Source organism: Protopterus annectens, chromosome 5.part0, assembly GCF_019279795.1.
Source record: "Protopterus annectens isolate FY-2018-M chromosome 5.part0, PAN1.0, whole genome shotgun sequence".
Classification (NCBI taxonomy): domain Eukaryota; kingdom Metazoa; phylum Chordata; order Ceratodontiformes; family Protopteridae; genus Protopterus; species Protopterus annectens.
In genome coordinates, this window is record NC_056735.1 from 1,132,839,702 (window position 1) to 1,132,866,262 (window position 26,561).

The 26,561-nt window shown below is 41.5% G+C and overlaps 1 protein-coding gene across 6 annotated transcripts in view; it reads left to right on the forward strand.

Moving 5' to 3' along the window:
• Positions 1-26,561, forward strand: part of LOC122801553 (LIM and senescent cell antigen-like-containing domain protein 1) — a 1,529,428-nt gene that overhangs the window by 1,173,793 nt on the left and 329,074 nt on the right. For all 6 annotated transcript variants that reach the window (XM_044070988.1, XM_044070989.1, XM_044070991.1 and 3 more), the window contains exon 6: positions 9,361-9,511. In XM_044070988.1, the coding sequence (XP_043926923.1) occupies positions 9,361-9,511 (151 nt within the window). The remainder of the gene's footprint in view (positions 1-9,360; positions 9,512-26,561) is intronic.

Sequence of the window (26,561 nt, forward strand, 5' to 3'; positions counted from 1 at the left end):
GCATCATGGGATATGGGGCTGCCTCGAGCTGGTAAAAGTGACTCTCGAGCTTAGCAAGTGCCGAGTCGGAGCCGAGGGATCGGCTCCGAACCCATCAAGCAAGAAAGAAGGCGAGAGAAGACAACTAACATGGAACGTTATGGTAGGTACATAACTTCTTATTTCTTTTTTTTTGGTGGTCTTTCAATTCTTTTTACCTTGTTTCCCAATTCTGTATAAAACATTTTGAGGTAGTCAATAAATTGCTTATTTTGTACTTTTCCTTTATATTTATCTTTGTATCTTCTAGGTTTGTCTGCCTGTGGTGATATTTTTAGTTTATTTATGATACTGCATGATCAGTCCTGATCCGTTATAATACTGCGCATTGTTTTTATCACGTCTATCTTTGAGCATTTTTGTTGATCTGTTCCCTCTTCTATACTCTTCTAACAGTGACACTTCTTGTCTTAATTGCTTTATAGTTTTTTCTCTATTTGATACTTCCATGATGGTATTCGATTTCTACCCTTCCTTTCCCTTATTGCCCTGTGTTCTTGTGGTAGAATTGTATCTGTTAGTAATTTTGTTGCACGGTAATAAATCCTGTTTACTTCTGTTATATCGCATAGATCTCTATGAACAGTCCTAATTACTGTGTTCATTTGTTTTATTAAACTTCTAACCTTTTGAATTTTATTGACCTTCTGCATTCTATTTCTTTCATTGATCTTAATATGTCTATCTCTGTTAAATCAAGCAACGCTTCTCTTAGCTCATTTCCTTCTAAACTACGGGCACATTTTTTGTTCTCCATTTTCTGTGGGCATTCTGTAGAAAGTTCTGTACCATCTTCCTGTGGCACATTCTCTTCTGTTTCATCCTGTGTCATCCTTTGCTTTGTCATATGGGAATTCACTGGCCTATCACTCCTCAACACTGACTGCATCAGTGTTGTCACAGTTTCCTGTTCCTTCCCTTGCTGTCCAGCTTCAAGTGAACGTTTATACTGGTTTCCTGTGGAAGACTCCAAAATATTTTCATATAGCAACTGACCTGTTGTTTCCTGTTCCACCGGTTTCTCCTTAATTTGGATGTTATGGTAGTTTGGATGGATGCTTAAATATAAACCCCTATGTCACTAGATGGGTTGCAAACTGGCTCAAGGACAGAACCCACATGGTTAGAATTGCTGGAGCCATGTCAGACTCCAAACCAGTTACAAGTGGCGTCCCACAAGGCTCAGTCCTGGGACCTCTCTTGTTCGGTATATATTTCTCGGAGGTACAGGCCAACACGGGAGGACTGTGGCTGACCAAGTTCGCAGATGACTGCAAACTGGGGGCCATAATCGACTCTCCAGCCGACACAAGCATCCTCCAAAAGGGCCTTATAGAAACAGACAACTGGTGCCAGAGCCATGGCCTCAAGCTAAACGCCAAAAGTGTATAGTCATCCCTTTGGCAAAAACAAAGTGCCCACAAATTACCACATAGGTGGTAATCCATTAAGTACAGAAGAAGTAATTAGGGACCTGGGGACCCACGTTGATAGCAATCTCTCATTTGACAACCACGTGACCAAAGTGGTTAGAAAAACATTTTATATAGCCCACCTAATCATGAAGGGATTCACATCTAGATCAGGGGAGGTCATCGTGCCTCTTTACTCATCTCTCATCAGGCCCATAATCGAGTACAATGCCCCTTTTGGGATGTACCTTACCAAACACCTGCAGCAACTGGAAAGACCCCAAAAGTACCTCACCAAGAGGATCAAAGGGCTCAAACAGATGCCATATGCTGCCCGGTTAAAGAAACTCCAGCTCTACTCAGTGGCATACCGCCTGCTCAGAGGCGATCTGTGCCTGACGTATAAAGCCATGTCCAACCCGGAATTAAGGGACATGCTGCACCTCACAAAATCCAAATCCCATCGAGCTACGCGCTCGAGAGACTTGAACCTCAGCTCTGAAATAAATAGGACATGCTGGAGGGACAGATTCATAACCTGAGGCTCCCTTCACTCTGGAATAAAATCCCAGTCCAGGTTAGGCAGAGTCCCTCATTGACTCTCTTCAAGAGAAATCTTGATGAGTGGATGGGAGACTGTAGGTTTACCCCAGGTATCACTTCTGTGTCACTGTTAGACAGAGGCGCAGTATACTAACCTCGAAAAAGGGCATAGCAAAATTAATTTAAAATGGGTGGCGAAAGCCAAACATACTCTGGCTAGGCTTATAAATGCCCTAGGGCAAATAGCCTAGTATGAACCTATGAACCTATGTATTGCTTTATCCTGCTTTGGTGCTTTCTGTTCTTATATGGCTGTTGTTGTTCACCTTAAGGAGCTGCATCCAAAATCCCACTTTTTCCTTATTTCTTGAATTTCTCCCCACTTCATCATCACCCCTTTCCATTTTGAATTTTAACTTACTGCTTGTGTTATGTATATGAGCCTTAATTGTATAGCTGTAAAGTATCCATTCAAGTCGCTTATCCTAAAGTACCTTCTCCTATTGGAAGGATCAGCTTACCCCTTGCCCTCTTCCTCTCCCAGGTAAATTCTTTTAACTGTTTAATAATTACTGCCCACAACTTCTCCTCTGGGTGATAAAAAGTATGGTTGACCTGTTTATAAAACTAAAATGACTGCAACATTTGACTGCTTGTATCTTGCTATTCATATCCATAAAGAAGAGCTTTCAGTTTCTCGTTTTTTTGTATTATCTTTTGTTTAGCGTCTTCCCCCCTATATCCTTAGCTGCCACAACGGAAGCTTTTTTTAATCCATACTCATGAATAGTTCATCTTATCTTGTCTGCATAAAATATGGGTATTGCTGAATCAATTCATGTGTGGGTATGTAATTTATGGCTATAGCCTTTGTTTTATCTTTATTAATTTTATATCCCAAAAAGACTTGGATCTGTCTCAAAATGTTCTACAAAACTGAAATGTCCTTTTCTGGATTTAAGTACAAAGTAATATTGTCTACAAATAAAGCCAAATTTTCTTTATTATCATATCAATTATATCCTTATAGTTCTGAGTCTTTTATTTTCTTTGCCAGTTCTAAATGTAAAGCAAATAAAGGGGAAACAAGAAACTTCTGCCTGGTTTCTCTGTTCAGACACAACTTATCAGCAAGGAACCCACCCACTTTAATTCTTGCTTCCAGTCCCTGTATTATTGTGTCAGGGAATGCAAATGCTTGAGTTTCCATACTCATAAAATCCCAGCTTATACATTTGAATGCATTCTATGAATCAAGACCCACTAACAAAAGTGACATTTTCTTAAATTCTGCTTCCCACTGGATTATCATTGCTCTGTAAATGTCAAATGTTTGCCTCCCCTCTCCAGAACCCCATTGATCCAAATCTGTCAATTTTGGTAACACATGTGCCATTCTTTTAGCTAGTATAGACATAAGCACTATGTAATAATGATTTAAAATTGAAATGGGTGTATATGAAGCTGGGTCAGATGGGTCTTTACCATCTTTAGTTATTACAGCCACCACGGTTTTCTTCCAAGATGTTGGTGCTTCCCCTCCTTTTTAAAATACTGTTAAACAAAACTTTCCTTTATCACTTATTTCCCTCCTAATGTCCAGATATTCACAGGAATACCATCTGTTCCTGCAGATTGATTAAACATCACATTAATTTTTGAGCCTTATCTACCTCTTACCTTGACATACTACTTAGTCTTCCATAAATATTTCCACTTGTGCTCTTTCTTGATTTCCATATTTCTCTGCTTTATACAAATTTTCATAAAATGTTCAAAATATCTGTAATACCTGTACAGGATCTCTGGTTATTGTTCTTGTTTTAAGCTCCCTGGGTTTGGTGTCAACCCTTTCCACTGCCTGTTGCCCAAATATTTGTGCTAAAAGTTTTTGTCCTCTGGAGTTGTTATGAAAAAGCACAGCAATCTTTCTACAGTCCTACATATGCAGATACTCCCTTATTTTCTTTTAAGGACTCTGCAGTTGTGCCTCTTCTTGTTCTGAGATTCCCCTTACTCTACAATATTTAACCTTTGTCGGGCTCTCTAAATAATTCATATTACTGCTTAACCATGTCTCGTTTTCTTTTATTTCTTCCCTATTTTTAAACTCCATTTTCATTTTATCCCACTCCCTAGTTATAACTTCTGAAGAAATGTCTGTCTTCCCTAGTAACACTTAAATAATTTCCACTACCCATTCCTTGAATTCCTCTCCTTTTAACGGGTAGGTGGAAAAGTGCCAGTGTCTCCTTTTTTACTTCATTAACCTGCTGCATTTTTATCTTAGTTTTTATTGGTGCTTGAGCTGAAATAATTATTGGATGTGTGTTGACGCTTTCAATTAAATGCACATACATGTTCCTGTGAAATATGATTTCTATCTAGTATAGCCCCAGCATTGTCGCCTCACAGTAAGACGCTGTCCGGTTCGATTCTCAGCTAGAGCGTCTTCTGCGTGGAGACATGCGCCAATGGGCGTACCTTCGTTGAAGGTTGTGCATCAGGGCTGGTAACTCGGCATGTAAAAATCAACTACCAATCATTAGCGGACCGGAGTTCCGCTGTGGCGACCCCTAACCGGGAAAAGCCAAAAGACACAACATAGTCCAGGGAACAATAAGTAAATTCTGTCTAAGTTCCTACTACTGATTTCACATCTTCTTTACCAAGTATTGTCATAAATTTCTTCAGAAATCTACCATATTTTGGAATATTTTCCCTTTTAGGTCCCCCAGATATATTATCACTGCTGCAAATCAAGTTCCATTCCCCACCTATAAGTAATATTCCCTGTTGAAAGCTGATTATTTTCCCCAAATTGTATTAAGCTGCATAATAGCATTTTTTGGTGGAATATAAATACATGCCAGTATAATCCTCCCTTGCCAGTAGCCCCTTACTACCACAAATCAACCATTATTACCTATGTTTTTCTTCTATCACTATTGGAGCTTCTCTAGCAATTGGCATAATTGCTCCCCTTTTCCTTTGTCCCTGATATTCTGCTGAATATCCATCCTGAAATAAATACTTTCTTTATCAAATTAACATGCTCATTTCTTTTCAAAAATTGTCTTCCCACATTATTCATGTTTGCACTCTGCATTTCTTTATTTAATTCAGTAGTCTTACCTTTTCGTCTGTATCTGTAAGGCCATTTAAATTTCAAAATAATATGCATAGTGTAGCCATTATGATAAGAAGTTATTCTTCCCAATTATTGTACACATCAGCTTTTTTGAATTTTATTTCCAGCTTTTGTGTTACATGGATACACTAATATTTGACAGGTTGATCTTTTATACAGTTTAGTCTCATCTCTGTTTGATCCTATGTCACATTTTTCAAGAGTTTTTGTTTTACTGAAAACCATAAATACATATTCAAAACACCCCCATAACCTATTAACTTGGAACAAACCTATTCATTTCCATCTCCCAACATCAGACTGTGGTTTAAGTCCAAGGTACCCAGACTTCTCTGCTCAACTCCTTTGTTTTTTTTTCTCTCTATCAAGCATTTTCCTTTGGAACATTGGAAAAGATTTCACTGTCAAAATCTCTATAAGCTTTATTATTAGAAGAAAGAGAAGCAGAGTCCCATTCTGCTTGATGACTGACTTTTTGTTGGATAAACTTTGTATTTCCTCCTTGGTCTGTTCTACTTCAAAAACTGTCTTTGATCCTCCGGGAAAAAAATATTCTGAAGACAGCTGGATACAGCAACTTGAATCTCACACCTGCATCTTGACATTCCCTGATTGCTGGGATAAATTTGCTTTTCTGCCTAGTGTGCAGTGAGTAACCATTTTCCACAAACACTCTATTCTCTCCAGTCTTTAATACTTTACCGTTCTGACACAGTTTTGTCAGGACCAACTATTTCTGTTGGTGTGATTGTATCTTTACTAATACAAGCCCTGGCTGCTTTATCTTGCCAGGTTTGGAGCATACACTCAACATGTCTTTCATTTAATAAATCCTGCTATAAAGTACCAGCCCAGCTGCTTATTTGCACTTTCATAAAATGAAAACAGCCTGTTTCTTTCAGTTTCTCTGGTAGAGCAGAAAGTCTCAGATTTTTCCCTTCATGCTCTGTCCTCTAATTCTGTTATTTTTTGAAACATCTCTTCTTGATCAGTCTGATATTTAGCCAACCTTTTCTTCATTTTAACCTCTGATGTTTTGCTGTTTTATCTATCAGTTTTTCTGAATAGCTAGTTAAAATTTATACTTTTTGTATTTCACTTGATATACTCATTCAACGTTTCATTTATTTTAATAAGCCCTAAGTATGTTTGATTTATTTTTTCCTCTAAATTACTGGAAACCATCTCTTGTACTAAAGCTGGAGCTTGAACTGCATTTTGCACGTTGCTGAACAGCTGCAGGATTCTTCCCAGCCAGTGTTTTCTCTTCACCTTTCCTAGTTGATTTTCTTTCAAGTTCTCTAGATTTCTTCTTTGCTGACAGTCAGTCAGTGTACATGTTAGCCAGCAAGTTAATTTTACTCAAGCTGGCCTGGCTCTTATTTATAAGTTTTTCACAGTGGGAGTGCTGAAGTTAAGCAGTTGATCATTATTCATCCATTTTGGAAGTCCCCTTTTATGCTATAACCTTATTAAAATAATTAAAACATTACAGAATTTAAACATTTTATCTCTTGATAAATTCAGCACAGGCTAAAAACATCAATTTGACAAATCATCACTGAAGTTTAACAGTTGTCCACAGTTGCAAATAATCCAACAGTTATACCATAGTGGAAATGCAGATTGCAAGCTCATGAACTAACCAGATACAGGCATCCCGGTGTAAGCACTGAGTATGTGTAAGAACTAAAACTTGGCAACTTTTGATGTAAAAGTGCCTAGAGTGTCATTTGATGGCATTTGTATAACGTGAAGACTACACTGACGGAGGATGTTTTACTAAAGAAAATATAGGATCCCATAAGTTCTTGTTAGATATAATCTATATTTTAACCCATGTAGCATTTGATTTCTAACTGAACCTGAAGAGCTTACCGCTTGTCAGTATTATACATTTCTGTCCTTTTTGTAGAATCTTCCATTTCCTTGGCTAATTTTCCAAAAGGGATCAAGTTGTTAAATGACATTCAACTTTCATTCTTCTGTTTTATTTCCTCAAGGATCAATCCTGGGCCACCTTTAATATTTTTATTATCTCCACACTACCTCCAAGCATGACACCATTGTAAAGTATGCAGATGACTCTTATTCTCATCTGCTCAGCCACAGTTCTTCAAAAATTACAAAAAAATCACTTTCTCTTGACAACATAGCTGTAGAAATAGTACCCCATACTAAATTTATAGGAGTTGCTGTAGACAAAAATCTAAAGTATGACCAGCACATACTATAGGTCATCAGTAGGTCTCATCAGAAACTAGTTTAACACTATAATGACATATCTACCTTTCAGACACAACAAGGAAAATATTCCTTCAACCTTGTATCACTACTGTACGTATCACCATTTCTTGCTCATCTTCATACTACCAAAAAATTAGTCTAGGCACTTGGTACAGTAAAATAGCAACATTTGCTGCCGACTGTTCAAACAGGGCACATTACTGCCTGGTCCTGAAGCAACTAAACTGGTTTGAGTTACCACACTATTTAACCTACTTCCAACTACTAAACTCCTACAGTCTCCTCTACAAATGCGAAAATTGCCCCTTTCTAAAGTACACATTACAGCACTACTGTCCAGCTATAAACCTGCATTCTGCTAATAAATTACTTTCTTTACTGCCAAATCTACCAACAGTGCTAAAGAGCCGATATAATCTCTGGAATTTCATTCCATTCCCCAAAGACAAGTAGGTAAACTGAAATATTTCAAACAGTAACTCAGAGTATACTTGCACACTACCTGGCTATGCTCATGCACAACTCCAAGTTACCATTTCACATCCAGGCACCCCACTATGATGACTGTATTCGTCACCCAGCTGAACTTACTCCACAAAAACAACAATCTCCTTCCCACTACAGTAGTCATGCCATGAGATTTCCACAACCATCCTCCTCCCAGCTTAACTACTTAAGTCTTTCATTTCTATCTTGATTAACAAATCTCATACTTGCGTTCTAGCCTTGTTCACCAACCTCTTCCTTCCTCATGATTTTTTATCTACATTTTCTTCCTTCTCTCTTTCTTTACTTCATACCTTTCTATTTTTGCATTAAAACAAGTATCTTTCCCTTGTGTCCCCAAAACTTCATACTCACTTGCTTCCTTCTATTATATCAATTTACTGTCTTCATCTCAAGTAAAAAGATGTCTACTGCAATATTTGAACTACTGATTTTTTTCTCTTTTTATACTGCTTGATGTTCTTCTTGTAAACATTACATCTTTAACTAAAGTAATTTTTTTTATGGTTGTAATTTTTTGTATGTTCAATTCATTATATATGTATGTTATTTAGTGTGGAGCTTTTCTCCCTAGGCGTCTGTTAAAAGGGGTATAGAAATAAAAATAAAAAAAAATATTTATCAGTAATTACAATCTCAACTTATAGGGCCACTTATGAGCATATTGTTAATAAAAATACCTTAATCTGGGATGCAAAGGAAGTGGCTAGAACAGAAGTAATATATGACTTTAAGCCCTCAGTGTCAAGAATCTGGCATTCCCATCATGCTGTTCAGGTAGCGTATAATTTCTTCTTTGTTCCCACATACCATATTCCATATTCATTATTCATTATTCTATAAAATCTAAACTTTGGAGTTTATTTGCCTTATTTTCTGTCATTGCTCTCTCCTCTGTTTGCCAATCATTCTATATATTTTTTTTATTTGCAACATTTTGCTCTCACTGCCTGCTGACCATTGAAAGCTCTCTGTCAATTAGCTCAATCATTCCCATCAGCTGTGTAGATGATGAAGTTATCATCCAAGCAGCCATCAGGGTGGTTTGACTCACCTGACTAGGCATCAGGGAGGGATATCCAATGGGCTCAGAGAGGGATATCCAATGGGCTTTCTGAAAAAAGGGCAACAACTCATTTCTGCTAGGGTGCTTTCTTCAGGCAACACCAGAAATTTAATGGTGTAGCATGCATTTAGTCTTAAGTATATATAGTTATATTTATGTGCATGATATTTAGTGGACTTTATGCAACTATTTTCTCTGTCCTCCTGTCATACAAAAGATTATTAAAAATGAACATTGTTAAAGGAACATTTCATTCTGCATGTCTTAGAAAAGTTATTTTGCAGATTAATGAGGGAACTACACTCTCTAGTGTTTAAAAACTGAAGTTTATATGGGTTTAACAAGACCAGGAATTACAATCTGTCTCTTGTGTGTGGTTTTCTCCTTGTGTACAGGAAGGAGCTCACTGTTGATGCACGTGAACTGAAAGGTGAACTGTACTGTCTGCCTTGCCATGACAAAATGGGCGTACCAATTTGTGGCGCTTGCAGAAGGCCAATAGAAGGACGTGTTGTCAATGCTATGGGCAAGCAGTGGCATGTGGAGGTTTGTGTCTGTACATTTATTTTTTGAGAAGCAAAACCAAAAATGAAGCAAATCAAATGTGCAGATTACATCAGTTTTTAAGTAGGTTAACAGAAGTCCTCCTGTGGTTGTTTTAAGTACTGTATTAAATTCTCTAGTTAGCTAGCAATAATAAGTTTCATAATGATGTTTCTCAAGCCAAGGTTCAGAAAAGAAGCAGCCCACAATAGATGGTATATTGGTGGATAGCAGGTGGAACTGTAGAATTTTAAACAGCAGAATTTTGGCAGAAGATAGTGTAAGCAGTGTCATCCTTAATGATCATCAGCTTTCTTCTGTTACACCATTGTACTGTATTAGGCAGTACTAGATCAAGTTAAATAAGTAGTTGTACATGAGGGGAGAAGGAAAGACCTTGGAGGGATAACTAAAAATGCTATTCATAAAAAATAAATGTTCTGTAGTCCTATCTTGCCTTCATTTTTACATATGGGATGGGACTTGGCCTGTTTACAAGCTGGAAGTCTTCTAGTTGGCTCGTGGCTAGGTAGGTATCCCATGGTGCACCAGTACAATCCCCAGATCTCATTTGCTGCGTCAACGAGTTCGGTTGTGCTTCTCTTTGACTCTGGCTACGTTTTTCAATTTATTCAAAGTTTATACAAAATTTTTGGACTTCTCTACTTAAAACTGTTGTTATATCATTGTTTAGTCATAGTTAGTGTAGTTTGCAAGTTAGAATAGTTAGCATTTATAAGTGCGCCATTTGTGTGCAATTTCTTTAGTACAATTGGCCTTTTAGCTTCATAGCATTTGGTTAGTGTTGTTAACAGAACGAGCTTCTGTTTTCCTTGTTGAGTAAATTTGAAATTTACACTTTATTCCTTTTTGAGTGTGTGACGACTCTTCTTATTGTGCCTTTTGCTAGGTCTGTTTTAGTTAGAAGATCTAGTTTTCCATTTCCTTTTCTTGCCCGTTTAAGTTTGAGAACCTAGTCCTCGTGGTGTCCTCCTCTTTCCTGCAGGGCTAGGCCCGTTTAAATTAGAGGACCTAGTCCTCTCCCTTTACTTTGTGTGTGTGTGTGTGTGTGTGTGGGTGTGTGTGTGTGTGTGTGTGTGTGTGTGTGTTCTCATCTCTGTGAGAATGTCTAAAGAAAGCAAGGACCATAAGCCATCTAGCTTTAAGAAATGCATAAAATGCTCACAGAAGATGTCCATAACGGATGGTCATAGTAACTGCGTTTACTGTTTGGGGGCCATCCACTTACAGGAAACTTGCTTATTTTGTAACTTTTTCATTGCTAGGGTGTTGCAAGAAAGAAAAAATAAGCTCATCCTAAAAGGTCTTCTAAAACCTTCCTGTGAGGAAGATCTGGTTAGCTGTTCCTCCACTTCTAGATCTCAGGGGCCTAAAAAGGAAAAGTCTAAGTCCTCTAAGAGGCCCTCCCTGGCACCGGCTGGTGTCTCAGAGCCACCTCTTAAAATTAATAAATCTGATAAGTCCACTGTCTCATCGGCTCCACAGAGTTCGGTGCCAGTTGAGAGTAGTACTGTGATTACAGGGTCTGCCCCAAGTAGTTCAGAGCTGACCTCTGAGAGTATTTTATGGAGACGGTCTATGGATCCTCTACCGGTCTCCCCTACATTGAAGTCATCGATACTGCAGAGATCCCGTTCTCCTACTCTATCCTCTAGGTCTTCCAGGAGTTTATCGGAAGATGATGTGGAGAGGGCAGTGCTGAGACTCTTGAAGTCTTCTGCCTTACTGAAATTGTTGTTGGCTCCGACCCAGTCGGTTCCGGAGCCACTTGAGTCCATTAAAGCCCCTTCTGTCATTCCTCCCCTGAGCCATGCTGGCCTTTTGGAGCCGGAGTGTTTGGTACCACTGGTGGAACCCTCGGCTCCAACTCCCCCTGTGGCTGTTTCGGAGCCGAGTTCTGCTCTGGCATGCTAGGTGCCGTCAGTAGTGTCTAGGAACCGAAGTTTCCCGGTCGGCCCCGACAGGGATGCTTGGAACCGAACCTCTTCAGTTCAGAGTCTCTCCCTCGGTGCGTCAGTGAGAGTGAGTTCAGATCCTACATCTGTCTCTGAGCCGATGGCATCCTCGGTCTCCTCAGAGCCGGAGAGGTCTTTGGAGCCGGAGAGGTCAGCATTCCAGATGATGAGGAGTATGCTGTCCCGATCTTCAGCTCCTACTAAGGGTACCGACACTCTTCCCCTTAAGGCACCTACTTCTGTCTCGGCTCCTACTCTCTCCGTAGACAGAAGAGATCCTCAGCCTCAGGGGCCTCCGGCCGGTGGCCCCCACTCTTCTGAGACCTCCCTGGAATATCCCTCTGAGGAGCCCCCACGAAAGAAAACATGTAAGAGGAAGCATGTAGACTCCCAGAATGAGTCACTGACCTTGAGGAGTCAGAAAGGTCCCCCAAGTCATCCTCTGATGATGTCTCCTTCGTAGACATCCTGGAAATCCTTAAACAGAGGTGCAGCTGGCCCACTGTCACCCCTTCTGATGAGGAGTCAGTGTACCTGAAGGTTTTAGGGTCTCAACCTTCAGCCTCTTGGGTGTCTCCACCCTTCGAACTGATGGAGCTAGTTAGTGACGAAAATGGCAAAGTAACGGAAGCGGCCAAGCAATTTCTTTCTCAAGGATAGAAATCATTTATATGCAGTTTTGATATTTTGCTGTTTCATGCTTTCAAGTTTCAAGTTCGATCAAGATGCATTCAAAAGAATGCATCTTCGATCACATAATAGGAACCCAGATAACAGCATTATCTTGAGGTGCAGCAGTTATGAATCTACGTGTTTGATGCATCATTTTTGTGTCTGTTTCAATATTGTAGGGAAGACCCAGGGTGAACATAGGCAGACCATACTCCATTTGTGGCATGATGACATGTATTTTTTGTGTGTATTTGGCATTATGGGGTTAAAAACCGAATGAGTTTACATGTTTTGAGCTTTAATGCTGCTTTTGTGATAATATAGAAGATGTGGAAGAGAGTGAAAAGGCAGAGTCTAGCCATAGTCCAAGGTACTTAAAACAAAGTGGAAGTAATTATAGGTGTATGAGGTGGACAATGCGTGAGGTTTTCTTTTGTCTCAGTATTTGTACATGTTTACTTCTTTAACTCCATCAGACATACTCTGTATCACAAATGTATTACCAAATGTTAACCCCTCACTCTGTATCATCACACAAAACAGATCTATATGTCATACAGTTCTTCAGATACATGTAGTGGAACAACTAACCCAGCAAGCACAAGATCATTTCACAGTCATTCTTCTGGGTCATTCACCCTTGTAATGAGAGACTGGTTAGGTAGGTAAGTAAGATAAAAGGTTAGGAAAAGCTGGTTGCATGATTTCTTGGCTTGATTGTGTAATCATACACTGTAAATGTTCAAGAGTAAAAACTAAGAAGTGTGTAACTGGTGCATAAGCAAGACAGATTGGTGTCACAGAGCTACAGCTGACTCTTCAGGTGCCCGGTGTTGTTTCCTGAACTGCCCCCCCAGCTATAAACTGAGGAACTTTAAATAAAATTGCTGTACGATGTAGCTGGTGCTGCTACACTCAAGACCTAACCAGGTCCCATTTCTGCACCACAAACATCACAGCTATGGCTAGGAAGCACAAATTGTTCCTAAAATTCAGAAGCCAACCAGTTCCCATTTCTGTACCACTCTTCCTATAGCAAGTTACTTGCTACAACTTATCTTCATTACTGCACAAGAGCAATATTGAAATTAATTTCTGTACTGGCATTCAGAAATGTCAGTACAGAAATAAATACTGGTACTGCACTACACTAACATTGATTGGCGTCTACCAGTCATGCCCCCAAACATGTTGCACTCCAGGGCAATTGCTCCCTTTGCTCCACCCAAGATACACTACGGCTATATCATCATTGACCTGAAACATGCACATTAAACAGACTAGTGCGAAGGTTTGAGCTGCTGAGAGCTAGTTCTATTTATTTGACTTTTCTTGGGGTTAATGTAGAACATGATGCTGCATTGTCTCTTTCCAGTAATATCATGGTTATAGCATGTCTAATAAGGCTACAAAGAAGAACACCCTAGGAGAGTCATACACACATGCTGGACTTCCAGCAGTGCTAGGTTAAACCTGATGTTCTTCGTGTTTCACTGTTGCAGTCATTATATTTGGGTAATCTGCTGGCAGGTTGCCCTCATTCGGCCTGATTAACAAAGTCTTGGGTCCTGCGTCAGTTGCTGTCCCTTCTTCCATGACGTCAGGTCGTCAGGGGAATAAAACATGCAGCCGATGCCATTACATCAGTGTTTCTTGCCATGCGGTGCCCGAAGCTGAAGCAGTTTGCAAGTGCCTGTCGGCCGACTCCTGATATTTTCATTTTCGAGCTCCAGAACCAAAGACTTCAACTAAAAGCTAAGTACCCCAATGGGGAAACTTTTTCTTGCTCCTTACCGATGGCAGTACAAGTTAATAATTGCATTACTTGTGGGAAGCAAATACCTCATAAGGATTTTCATTTGTACTGTATTCCTTGCCTTAGGCCCTGACCACGACGTACCTTGCTGTCGGTTTTGTGCTTTATTTAATCAGTGCACTATCCGTCGTCGGTGCATTTTTACTTCTAAATACTTCGGTTCTCTGTTTAATTATCCAGAAATGACGTTGGTTAGCCATCCGACTACCAGAATACCGAACAAAATGCAAAGAAAAAGACAGAGACAGGCCGTTGAGGTCCAAAACTGCCGACGCCACTTCTCCTAAGCCAGACGCCAGTTCGCCAGTACACAGTGAGGTGCTTTCGCAGCCCCTGATACCAGCTACGTCTGATTCTCAGGCCTCTACTGAGACCCATTTGGAGTCTGGTATGCCGCAAGATGTTTCACCTATGGAACCCGCGGATTTCTCTACCTAGGATGGGTGCGGAGCCGCTGTGCAGGCACCGGCTTCTGAGGGTGTATTCAGGCCTACAGACTTGCATATTAAAACGACTACATCTTCAATACTAATGCCTAAATCTCGATCTATGTCTAAAAAACCGACGTCCAGGCTACATGTTCAGGCCCCTATGCCTAAAAAACAAATGATCAAAATGGCTGAAGATTTAATTACTCTAATCAGTTAGTCAAACCCCTCCCCCCCCTTCTAAGAGGCCTAGGGCTGTACTTGACTATGAATCTTCTGAACAGGACTCTGTTTCTTCTGACTCTTCTAATGACCTGGATTTGTCCATTCCTACTTATGAGGACTCTGATGCAGAGGATTCCATTCCCTCTGCTTCTCCCCCCTGAGGATTTTTCTTTTGGGGAAACTTTACATACCTTAAGGGAGCATTTCCACTGGGAAAGTCAGGATTTTTCTGAATCCAAAAAGAGGCTTAGGGATTTCCTTCTTCTTCCTCAGCATAGGCCTTTGGCTAATACCTCCTGTACTAGACATTGTTGATGTGTTTTCGGAATCCAGTATGGCCCCTGATTCCTTGCCTCCGGCCCCTAGTAAGCCAGACAGATACTACAAGGTTCCTGAGACCCACAAATTCCTTTTCGAAAATCCTGTTGTGGACCGTGAAACCATTTCTCAGGGGCACAAGGGCATTAAGGCTTCTACTGCTAAAAATCCTACCCCTTCTGATAGAGACTCCAGGGTGCTGGATAGATGGGGTAAAAAGGTTTATACTTCTGCAACCTTGGCAATCAGGGCTTTAAACTGTCAATTCCATATGCAGAAATATCAACAGCATATCATGAGACTACTTAAACAGAAAATTATGTTGATTTCTGACTGTGTGGAAAATAAAGATCTACAGGATTTATTGCATTCAGCTGAACAAGTTGAAAAACATACTTTGCAATGTGATTTTGATTCTTTAGAGGCCTCTTGCAGGGCTGCTGTTACTGGGTCTGTGCTTAGAAGGCATGCTTGGCTTAAGGAGCAATCTCTGCCTGATCATGTTAAAGCAAAACTGTTGGATGCTGCTTTGCAGCAGGGCCGTCTGTTTGGCAATAAGGCTGAAGAAGTTCTAAAAAAGATGGAAGATAAAGCTAAATCTATGCAAACTGTGAAAGATTTCTTACAAGTACAACCTCCAAGATTTTAGTAGGCACTGGCCTACTAAGAACTGGTCCTTTCCAGCTCCTTCCAGAGCCTCTCGAGCCAAACCCAGACACTCCAAAAGCACCAGGTTTCAGTCCCAAGGGACTTTCAGAACTAAGCAATGGGGTGCTTCCACTTCCAAATCTGGAAATAACAAGACACCACCCTATGGTAAACAGTCTCAATGACTTTCCTTTAAAATTACCAAGCACTTTCCTCTTAGCCGCCCCTTTGGGGGAAAAACTGGCTATTCATGCAGAAAACTGACAACTTATAACCCAGGACAAATGGGTTTTAAATATAGTGTCCCAGGGATACAGATTTCATTTCCACATGTTGCCAACTCCAAACGGGTGGCCAGACCTGCCCCCAAATCAGTGGGCTGAGGCTCAGAAACAAGAACTTTCACTCCTAAACATGGGGGCTATTCAACTAGTACCAGAAGAGGAAAAGGGACAAGGTTTCTATTCCAGACTTTTCCTGGTACCCAGAAAAGACAAATCATGGCGTCCAATTCTGGACCTGTCTAAACACCTTTCTGGACATTCCAAAATTCAAGATGCTGACTCTTCACCAGTTACTTCCTATGCTAGACAAGGATGCCTGGTTGGCAACTCTACATTTAAAAGAGGCTTACCTGCATATCCCAATCAGGGAATCTTGCAGAAGATACCTACGCTTCAAAGCAGGCTACTTGCATTATCAGTTCTCTGCACTGCCCTTTGGCTTGTCTACTGCACCCAGGGTATTCACAAAGTGCCTGGTCCCAGTAATTGCATTTTGCAGGCAAAGAAATATTCAAATATATCCATACCTGGACGATTGTCTAATTCAGGCAAAAAATCAGGCCATTCTTCTAAAACATCTGGCGTTTGTAAAAAAAGGGTTCTAACTTGTCTAGGGTACACGATAAACAAAAAGAAATCACAACTGGTACCCTCAAAAAAAATTAAATTCCTGGGTGCAAGCTTGAATACAACTGCCCAGATAACTTTCCTTACGCCAAAAAAGCAAATTCATTTGGTGACTTACTTCAAACAGGTGGCCACAAAAACCATGCTATCTGCAAGACAAATACTGCAAGCCTGGGGGTTCATGGCCTCCTGCATTCTTCTAATTCCATATGCAAGACTGCATATGAGGAAACTTCAGTGGTACTTAAAAAGTTTATGGAGTCAACATTGTCACAGCCTGGAAACAATGATTCCTATCATACCTTGCCTGCGTCTAGAGTTCTTATGGTGGGCAGAGGCCTGCCACCAAAACAAGGGACTGCCATTCACACCACCCCCTGCCACCCAAACGCTAACTACAGATGCATCAGACTATGCATGGGGGGGCTCATCTGGCAGGGAAGTGCATTCAGGGCAAATGGAGTCCAAATCAAATGCACCTTCATATCAATCAAAAAGAAATGCTAGCTGTATAGAATGCACTGACAGTCTTCAATGACTACCTTCATCCAGGACAACTAATGGTAAAGACGGACAGCACCACGGTTATGTGGTACATAAACAAACAGGGGGGTACACATTCCTATCCCCTCTGCAGACTAGCCATGGCATTGTGGAACACGGCCTTGAGCTACCAAGTACAACTACAAGCTCAGTTCCTGGCAGGAAAGCTGAATATTCTGGCAGATGAACTAAGCAGAAATCTCATGGACCCACAGAAATGGAAACTGGAACCATGGATTTTCAACATGTTGACACTCAAATGGGGGAGCCCAGACATAGATCTTTTTGCTTCACCCCAGAACTACCAGTTGGACAAATTTTGCACAAAAACTCCTCACAAAAAAGCCTGGAAAGTGGATGCTCTGTCCTTCAGCTGGAAAAACCTATCAGTATGTGCCTTTCCCCCTCTGCCTCTGCTCTCCAAAGTTCTACTAAAAGTCAAACAGGACAAACCAAAAATGATTTTGATTGCTCCAGACTGGCCTCGCCAACACTGGTACCCGCTCCTGCGCAGTGTGTCACAAATTTCTCCATGGCACCTGCCTCAGACACCTTCCTTATTGTCTCAGCAGGAGAACCACATTCTGCACCCTCAGCTTCAAACATTGAATCTTGCAGCTTGGCTAATCATTTAAATTCCCCCTTAGCATCCCTCAGCAAAGTTGTGATGGATGTTATTTTGGAGGCGAGAAGACCTTCTACTAGAAAATCTTATGCTGACAAATGGAAAAGATTCTGTGCCTGGAATCAATCTCAAGGGATGAGCACAGCAACACCCAATTTACCTCAGATTTTGCAATACTTAACTGAGATGCTTCTCAAGGGCCTGTCTTTTTCTTCCATAAAAATCCATCCCTCAGCCGTTTCAGCTCATTACAATACAGAACCCCCCCTCTTCTCTCATCCTCTGCTAAAGCAGTATCTCAGAGGGGCCAAAAACTTGAGACCACCCAGGAGAGCTCCAACCCCTGCCTGGGACCTTAACTTTGTTATGGAGAAACTCACTCTACCTCCTTTCGAGCCAGCTGCTACTGCAGACTTAAAATGTTTTTCCTGGAAAACAACCCTCCTTTTAGCAATCACTTCAGCTAGAAGGATATCTGAATTACAGGCCCTTATGGCAGTGGAGCCTTTCATCATCTTTCATGCAGACAGGGTGTCACTCAGGACCAGTCCATCCTTCATGCCCAGGGTGGTATCCAGTGTGGCTCTTAATCAGTCCATTCATTTGCTAACTTTCTTTCCCAATCCAAAGAACAAGGATGAGTGGATTCTGCATTTTTTTGGATGTACACAGACAACTTAGATTCTACTTGGACAGGACTAAATCTCAAAGAAAATCTGAGCAACTGCTGGTAGCATTTGCTGTGGGGGCAGAGGGGAAGTCTATTTCAAAACAAACCATTTCTAAATGGATAAGCCATTGTATTCATTTCTGCTATAAGCACCATGGAAAACCTATCCCACAGGGGATCAGATCTCATTCCACCAGGGCTGCATCGACTTCTACAGCCTTTCTCAGAAGTGTTCCTACCAGGGATATTCTAGAAGCTGCTACCTGGAGTTCAGTTCATACTTTCACCAAGCATCATCACTTAACAATTTTCTCTAAATCCAGAGCTGGCTTTGCCACTGCTGTTTTGCAGGGCCTTATAGCTGGTCCTAATGCTGTATAAATCCATCCTCCCAACCATAGCTTTGGGAATCTACCCAAATGTAATGACTGCAACAGTGAAACACGAAGAACATAGTACAGTTGTGTACACTTACCATAAATGTAGATGTTGAAGTGTATTCACTGTTGCAGTCCTGGTTACCCTCCCTCCAGCCCCCTGTTTTTCTCTTACTATACCTCTACTTTCTTTTACTATGCTTAACAGCCTTTTTGGTGTATTTGCTTTTATTTGGAGGTATATTTTTGTGTTTTTAATTACTTATATATATGTTGTTCCCTATTTGGGGGGCACCTGACATCTGGGGCAAGAAAAACTGATGTAATGGCGTCAGCTGCATGTTTTATACCCCTGACAACCTGACGTCATGGAAGAAGGGACAGCAACCTACAGAGGACCCAAGACTTTGTTAATCAGGCCAACTGAGGGCAACCTGCCAGCAGATTACCCAAATGCAACAGTGAATATACTCGAACATCTACATTTATGGTAAGTGTACACAACTGTACTTTTTGTGGACAAGTCAGGTAAAGGACCCTGCCTACTGGAAGACCACTAGTATGCCACTGTGCTTTAGCCACTTGAAGTGTGTCATTATAGCTATATAAGGTCTAGAGCTCATTTGGTTACTTACCTGGGTAGTAGCACAGACTTTGTGACAGCCTCCAAGTTCCAAGTGAGTGGTGGCTAACAGAAGAAGTTTTTAGATCCTTCTGAAGATAGAAGCAGGGCTTGTCTGGTGTGAGAACTCAGATACTTCAAGTGAGAGGGGATTAATAGGCTTAGGCAGAACTAAGCTTAAAAACTGAATGTTAATTGTAGTGTATGTAAATAACTGTGCATGTAGAAATTGTTTTTTTCCTACTCCCTGCAGCTGACTATGAACTACTCCTAGTTCCCCCTCTCATCTGCCAGGTCTATCAGACCCACCTTAGTCTCCCCTAGGAAAAAAACTCATGCATGTCTGGGGCCAGTACAAGGCTTGAGGACCCTAGGGCAGGGTCACACTGCTGCCAGGGTGTGTTTTCACCTGTTTTTCTCTACCCTTGCATGCTCTCAGTAACATTCTGAGGGTGAGACATGCAGTGGGCATCAGCATTGAACCACCCTTAACTTCCACAAGGGGTTGAAGACAGCAGGGTACCCCAACCACTATCAGCACCTTGCACTTATTTCCCTGGTCTTCACTAAAGAAGTCACTGCATGACAGTGTACCCAAAGAACATGCACCTCCATTGACCCCCCCCAGGATGATCATGTTCATCCTCACTGCCAGTGCTTCAGACACCCAAAACGCTAATTGAGTCTGGGTTGCCTGGACTGTAGTAAGGGCTTTAAACCTGTATGCCACAGTGCTGGCTACTGATGTGTGGTTTACTCAGTATTTGATGAGTAAACTAACTGTGGGCATATTATTCTAGTCAGGAAGTAATAAACACAAATTTCTCTCCATCTTTATAGCATGTTTCATAGACTGTATCAGCAAGAGGTGCCAGACATATTGTAAATGCTTATACTTGTGTTGGAAAGTATTCCTTTTATTTCTGTTTAAATAAGCAGATGAGATTGGATAAATAAAGGAAAAATTTTTGGACAGTGTGTGTTTTTTTAGCCTTTTTTAATGTTTGATATCGGAATTAAAATTGTGCTGTGTTTGCCTACTTTCAGGAATTGGTACTTACTATGATAATTAAATACAGCTAACATGGAGTTTTGAGTAGTGTCCTCAGAAGTTTCTGAATCTTCATATGGAAACTTAGCAGTAGTATCTTCAGAAATTTCTGTTTTGGTACAGAGTTATGTTGATTGGTATAGAAGGTGTTTGTTTTCTCTGCAAAATGGTAAGGGAAGTGTAGAAGAAAATCTGGTACCATAATGTTAAACACTGGTCTTCTTGTGAGAAGTCAATCCAAATCAAGTGTGTAGACAACATTTGATATGTAAATTGAGGTAACAATAACCAGGTTCCTTCAAATGCCCCCCATCCCCCTCAAAAAGAAATCAATCCCCGTAGTTAATGGCAGCTTTAACTATTGTAGGTCCAAGTCAGAACAAGCTGCCATCATGCTTTTCTGTGGTCTGGAAAAGCATTCCGTGAGGTAGGTTATGGTGTTGCTCTTTGTCAGAAAAAAATGAGGAACATTAAATATGTTGAAGGCTTTACTCTGAGATACTTTACTTTTGCAGAAGGCTGATACTTTCCTAGGTACCCTTTCAGCTGCTACTTGAGCTTTTAGCCCACATTAGACATTCCCCACCACTATGTACTTATGAAGCTGCTGAGTTTGGTGGTAAAAAGAAGTCATGTACTCACCATAACATTCTATCTTTGTTGTCCATTTTCATTCTTCCTCAACCTATGGGTTTGGATCTGATCCTCAGATTGGACTCCGCTGTAGTTCTGCAGCTCATGGAAACCACAAACTCTCAATGTCCTCCCTTATCCATAATGCTTTAGTTCCCCCTCTTTCTACAGACCTTGTTTACAGCTCCCTAAAGTAAAACATTGCTATATTTTACATACTGTGGAACGTCACTTCCTGGAGCTCAAAGTAAAAGGAACTTGACTCTTGAGGCATTCTGCCACTGTACCAGAAGTCATCAAAGAAACATGGTAGGGGGCTGGAGGGAGGGGGAATTGAAGAATGAAAATAGACAATACAGATGGAACGTTATGGTGAGTGCATAACTTCTTTATCTGATGATGTCAATTTTCATTCATTCCTCAACATATGGGACAGAGTCCCCAGCTACCTGAATCCCAGGTAGACTCTAAGGAAGGATATTCCTGAGCAGTGTAGAGCCGAAGGCTGCTCTTCCCCTCAAGACCAGATACAATTTGTAATGAGTAATAAAGGTATGAGGGTTAGCCCAAGTTGCAGCTGCACAAATATCGTCCATGGAAGTTCTGAATAGGAAGGCTGATGAAGTCGCCATGGACCTAGTTCAATAGGCCTTTAAGAGTTTAGGAAGGACCAAACCAGCTTGTTATAGAGAAAGGAAATATACTCACTCACCCATCTTGATAAAGTTATTTCTGAAACTGGTTGACCCAGTTTGATTTGTGAAAAGGATACAAACAACTGGTCATATTTCCTACATTTCTCAGATCTGTGCAGATAGAAACATAATTGTCTAGGAACATCCAATAAGTGTAACATGTATTCGCCTTTGTTAGAGAAGTTTGAAGAGAATACAGTGAGATTAATGGCTTGACTAATGTTAGATCCTGACACCACCTTAGGAAAGAAGGTAGGGTTGGTTCTTAAAGACACTCTATCCTTGTCAAAGATTAAATGAGGCTTAGAAGATGAAGCTTGCAGTTCTGATACTCTTCTAGTCGATATTGTGGCTATGAGAAAAGTAATTTTCCAAGTCAGATATTGTAATTCACATCTCGCTGCAGGTTCAAAAGGTCCCCGAGTTAGAGCCTGTAGCATTAAGGCAAGATCCCAAGGTGGAGTAGGCCCCTTGAAAGGGTATTTTTGTAAAAAGACTCCTTTTATAAAAGCTTTACAAAGACGTGAAGATGCTAAGGTAGAATTACCAAGTCCATTATGGAAAATGGAGATTGCAGCTAGCTGAACTTTAACTGTAGAAGGATCCTCATTGAAAATGGAAGTCAGGAATTCAATGATCTTATGTACTGGTGCTGAAAAAGGGTCTGTATCATGTAGTTGTGCCCAAAGGGCAAATCCATTCCATTTGCTCTTGTAGACATTTCTGGTAGAAACCTTGTGAAAAGGTAAAAATAACTCTTGTAGACATTTCTGGTAGAAACCTTGTGAAAAGGTAAAAAAAAAAATGTGGTGCACTAGAGATTAGAGCTTTGACTGTCTGGCTGTCTATGGAATTGGAGATGCAATGCAGTTAACTTGAGGCCCAAGATGTCCGGGTGAGTCATATCTGTTGGGTGAGACAGGAGGTCTGGAACTGGATCCAGAATCCAAAGTGGGTAAACTGCATGAGGCCAAAGGAAGCAAAACCAAATCTGTTGAGGCCAATAAGGGACAATGAGGATGACTTTGCTTTTTAATTGAGACGTTTTCTGTAGGAATTTGGGGATTAAAGGGGTTGGGGGAGGAGACCTGGGGGCCATTTGTTAAGGAAAGCATCTCTCAGTGACTTAATCAGCAGAGGGATTAGGGCAAAGAACCTGCTGCATTTGTTGTTCAGGAGAGATGCAAATATGTCGCAGCATGGCTGGCTCCATTGGTGGAATACCATTTCTGCCACTTCTGTGTGGAGAGACCACTTATGAGATTATATGGACCTTCTTAACTGGACTGCTGTCACGTTGGATTTCCCCAGTATTTGCATTACAGTCAGAAATAGATTTGAAGAAATTGCAGTTTGCCACACTCTCATAGCTTCTTGGCACAGGGGGTAAGATCTGGTTCCTCCTTATTTATTGATGTACGACACTACAGACATGTTGTCCATTTGAGTCACAATAGTTCAGGAAAGGAGAGAGTCTTGAAATGCCTGCAATGCTAGGAGCATTGCTGTCATTTCCAGCACATTGAGAAATGCCCCCCCCCCAGCAACCATGGTCACTATGGCCTTGGGTAAATGGAGGATGAATGGACGACCTTACAAAGTTGATCTGGGTGAATTCACTGCCAAAGGAATCTCTTGCAAACCTGAGTTATGTTGATCTTGTTGGACAAAGGTTGATGTAAGATGAACAACTGGGTTGCCAATGTCCATAGTAGAGTTCTTGTGTGGTACCTTGCTGGTGGAAGCAGAACCATCGCTGCTGACATTGACCCCAGGGTCTGCAATACCTTGTGGAGTGGTATCAATGAACTCTGATTTATTCTACTGACTTGAAAACGTATAGTTTGAAACCTCGGTAAGGCCAAAAATGCTGTCATTGATGTTGTGTTGAAACTGGTTCCTATAAACAATAGAGAATGAGAAGGATGGATGTAAGAGTTTATGATGCCCAGATTGGAACAAGTCTAGAGTACATAGTGTCAAGCTGTTATCAGTAGATGCTTGGTCGAGGCGGTAAGGAGGCTGTCATCTAGGTATGGAAACACTCTGAATCCGTGCAGTCTGAAGTGAGTTGCCACCACTGCCATACATTTGGTGAACACCCGGGGGGCTGTGGTGAGACCAAAGGACAGTGCTCTGAACTGGTACTGACAGTCTCCCAGCCAAAAGCGTCAGTATCTCTTAGACTGTCTGTTCATTTTTGTGTGATAGTATGCATTCTGGAGATCTATAGAGTACATCCTGTTGTCCTTGTGCAGGAAAGGCAAATGGACTGAACCATGACCATCCAGAACTTGGTACCTAAACTGACTTGTTTAGAACATTGAGATCCAAGACTGGTCTGCAGTCTCCTATCTTTTTTGGCACTAAAAAGAATCTTGAGTAAGTTCCGGATTCTTTCTCGTCTGGGGGGACCTCTTGGACGACTCTCTTGTCTAACAGCTTTAGTATTTCTAAAGCTGTTGCTTTCCTCTGATTGGGTGGAATGTTGGGAATTGTGCACTGTAACGGTGGTGGTAGGGAAAAGGGAATTATATAGCCTCTGTAAATGATCCTCTGCACCTGAGTATCTTTTGTTAAGTCTAGGTAGGCTCTCTGTTGCAGGGATAAATGACCCCTGATCGGCTTCAGAGGTGGGCAGCCTTGCCCCCTTTCTGGAGCGCTGATAGGGCCTGTCAGAGAAAGAATCTGTGGACCCCTAGTTCTGTGGGCGTGCTCTGCCACACGGGCAGCGTCTTCTGTTGGAGTTCCCCTCTGCCATGGGGGTGAGGATTTTCTCCACATGGATCATGGAAAGGACCCTGGGATTTCTTGAACCACATTCTTTGACCACCTCGCTGATTCCTGGAAAAGGTCCTTTGAGGAGGCAAAAAACATATAGTAACTGCAGGCAGGATCTTTCCAACTTTTTCACACCTGGAGTGTGTTCTCTTAACCTTGTGGCCAAACCGTGAACTTCCTTCAAAAGGAGCATTGACGAAGGGTGACTTGAAGGGCTCCACAAAATCACACAGGCACATCCAGGCATGTCTCCTGATGGAAATGCCCAAAGCTGCTGCTCTTGAGGCTTCTTCAGCTGCATGTGAAATGAGATTCATAGATGAATTTGAAATGGACTGAAGGGTCGCTAACTGTGAAGTAATAGAAAACTCCGAGCCTTCCTTTTCATTGAAATTCATATCTTCTGTGACAGACTCCTTAGGGGAGTCCAAGTGCCTCCTCTTGCATTTCCTCTTCCTAGGGACTTCTTCAGTGGGATGGTCTGGAGAAGTAGTGGAAGAGATAACAATGCCCTGTGGGATCTCCTGGAGACTTGTGGAGTAGAATGCTGAGGCTCACAACACACAGGCGTCTGAGAACCAGAAAGAAAATCCTGGGGGAGGATCCATCTCATCTCTAGATGAGAAAACTCTCTCCACCACATTGAAGGCAAAATGCCCTGGGGGGAAAGAAACCATCTTAGCCAAGGCACATCCAGGCATGTTTCCTGATGGATATGCCTGAAGCTGCTGCTCTTGAGGCTTCTTCAGCTGCATGTGAAATGAGCCTCATAGATGAATTTGAAATGGACTGAAGGGTCGCTAACTGTGAAGTAATGGAAAACTCCGAGCCTTCCTTTTCATTGAAATTCATATCTTCTGTGACAGACTCCTTAGGGGAGTCTAAGTCCCTCCTCTTGCATTTCCTCTTCCTAGGGACTTCTTCAGTGGGATGCTCTGGAGGAGTATTGGAAGAGATAACAATGCCCTGTTGGATCTCCTGGAGACTTTGGGCTGTCTGTCCCTGTGGAGTAGAATGCTGAGGCTCATGACACACAGGTGTCTGAGAACCGAAAGAAAATCCTGGGGGAGGATCTATCTCATCTCTAGATGAGAAAATTCTCTCCACCACCTCGAAGGCAAAAATGCCCTTGGGAGAAAGAAACCATCTGAGCCAAGAAGACATGCTTCTGGACTTGACTTTTCCCTCTGACCCAAAGATACCACTCCAGAGGCATGAGTCAGAACCAAGCTATTGAATACCAAGGCTCCAACAACTTCAGACTTGACACTAACCCCTTGGATCCAACAATGAAGCTTTGGGTCAGAGAGCCCTCCAACTCTGACATGTTTGGTGCCAGTACACTCGGAAGGCATCGATCAGAAGATAAAGGTATCATTGGATCCGATGCATATGGCACCTGGATACTCTTATCCGACAGCTCCTAAACCGAAGGACGGATTTGGAGAAGGAGCCAGAATAGGCAGAGCTGTATGAGATAAGGACTCTGGATTTGTTGTTGTAGGTGCTGGGAGAATTGCATCTGAATTTGTATCAAAAGAAACTTCGTCATCTTCTGTTGATGTCCACTTCTGTGAGACTTCTGGATAAATGGGAAGAGATGATGGAGGGAGAATTACATCTTTCCAGGAAGGCGATGGGAGCCGAGATGGGACTGTTTCCAGAGATGATGCATACCTAGTTCTGCGTATTGGTTTCAGCTCCAGTAGAGTAGGATCTGAAGAAATGGGCCTGGTGTCCAAAGTGATAGGATCTGATGACTTGTGGTGTGTCGGATCCAGAGATGTCTTAATCTTCTTTCTCGGCTCTGAGGTGAGATCCAAAGAAGACTGAGACAAGCCAGTTTGTTCTGAAGGCCTCATTCTTGCCTCCTCCTTGTCAGACTTGGGAGGGTTGAGGTCCTGAAAGTGATTCTCCGAAGGTCGAAGGAATGAGGCCTTTAAGTATCAATTTGTTTTTTCAGTCCACAAAGGCTTTTGGATTAAAAGATTTGCAAATAGAACAGGTAGCTTGTAAATGCTCAGGTCCTAAGCAATAAACGCACAAAGAATGGGCATCAGTT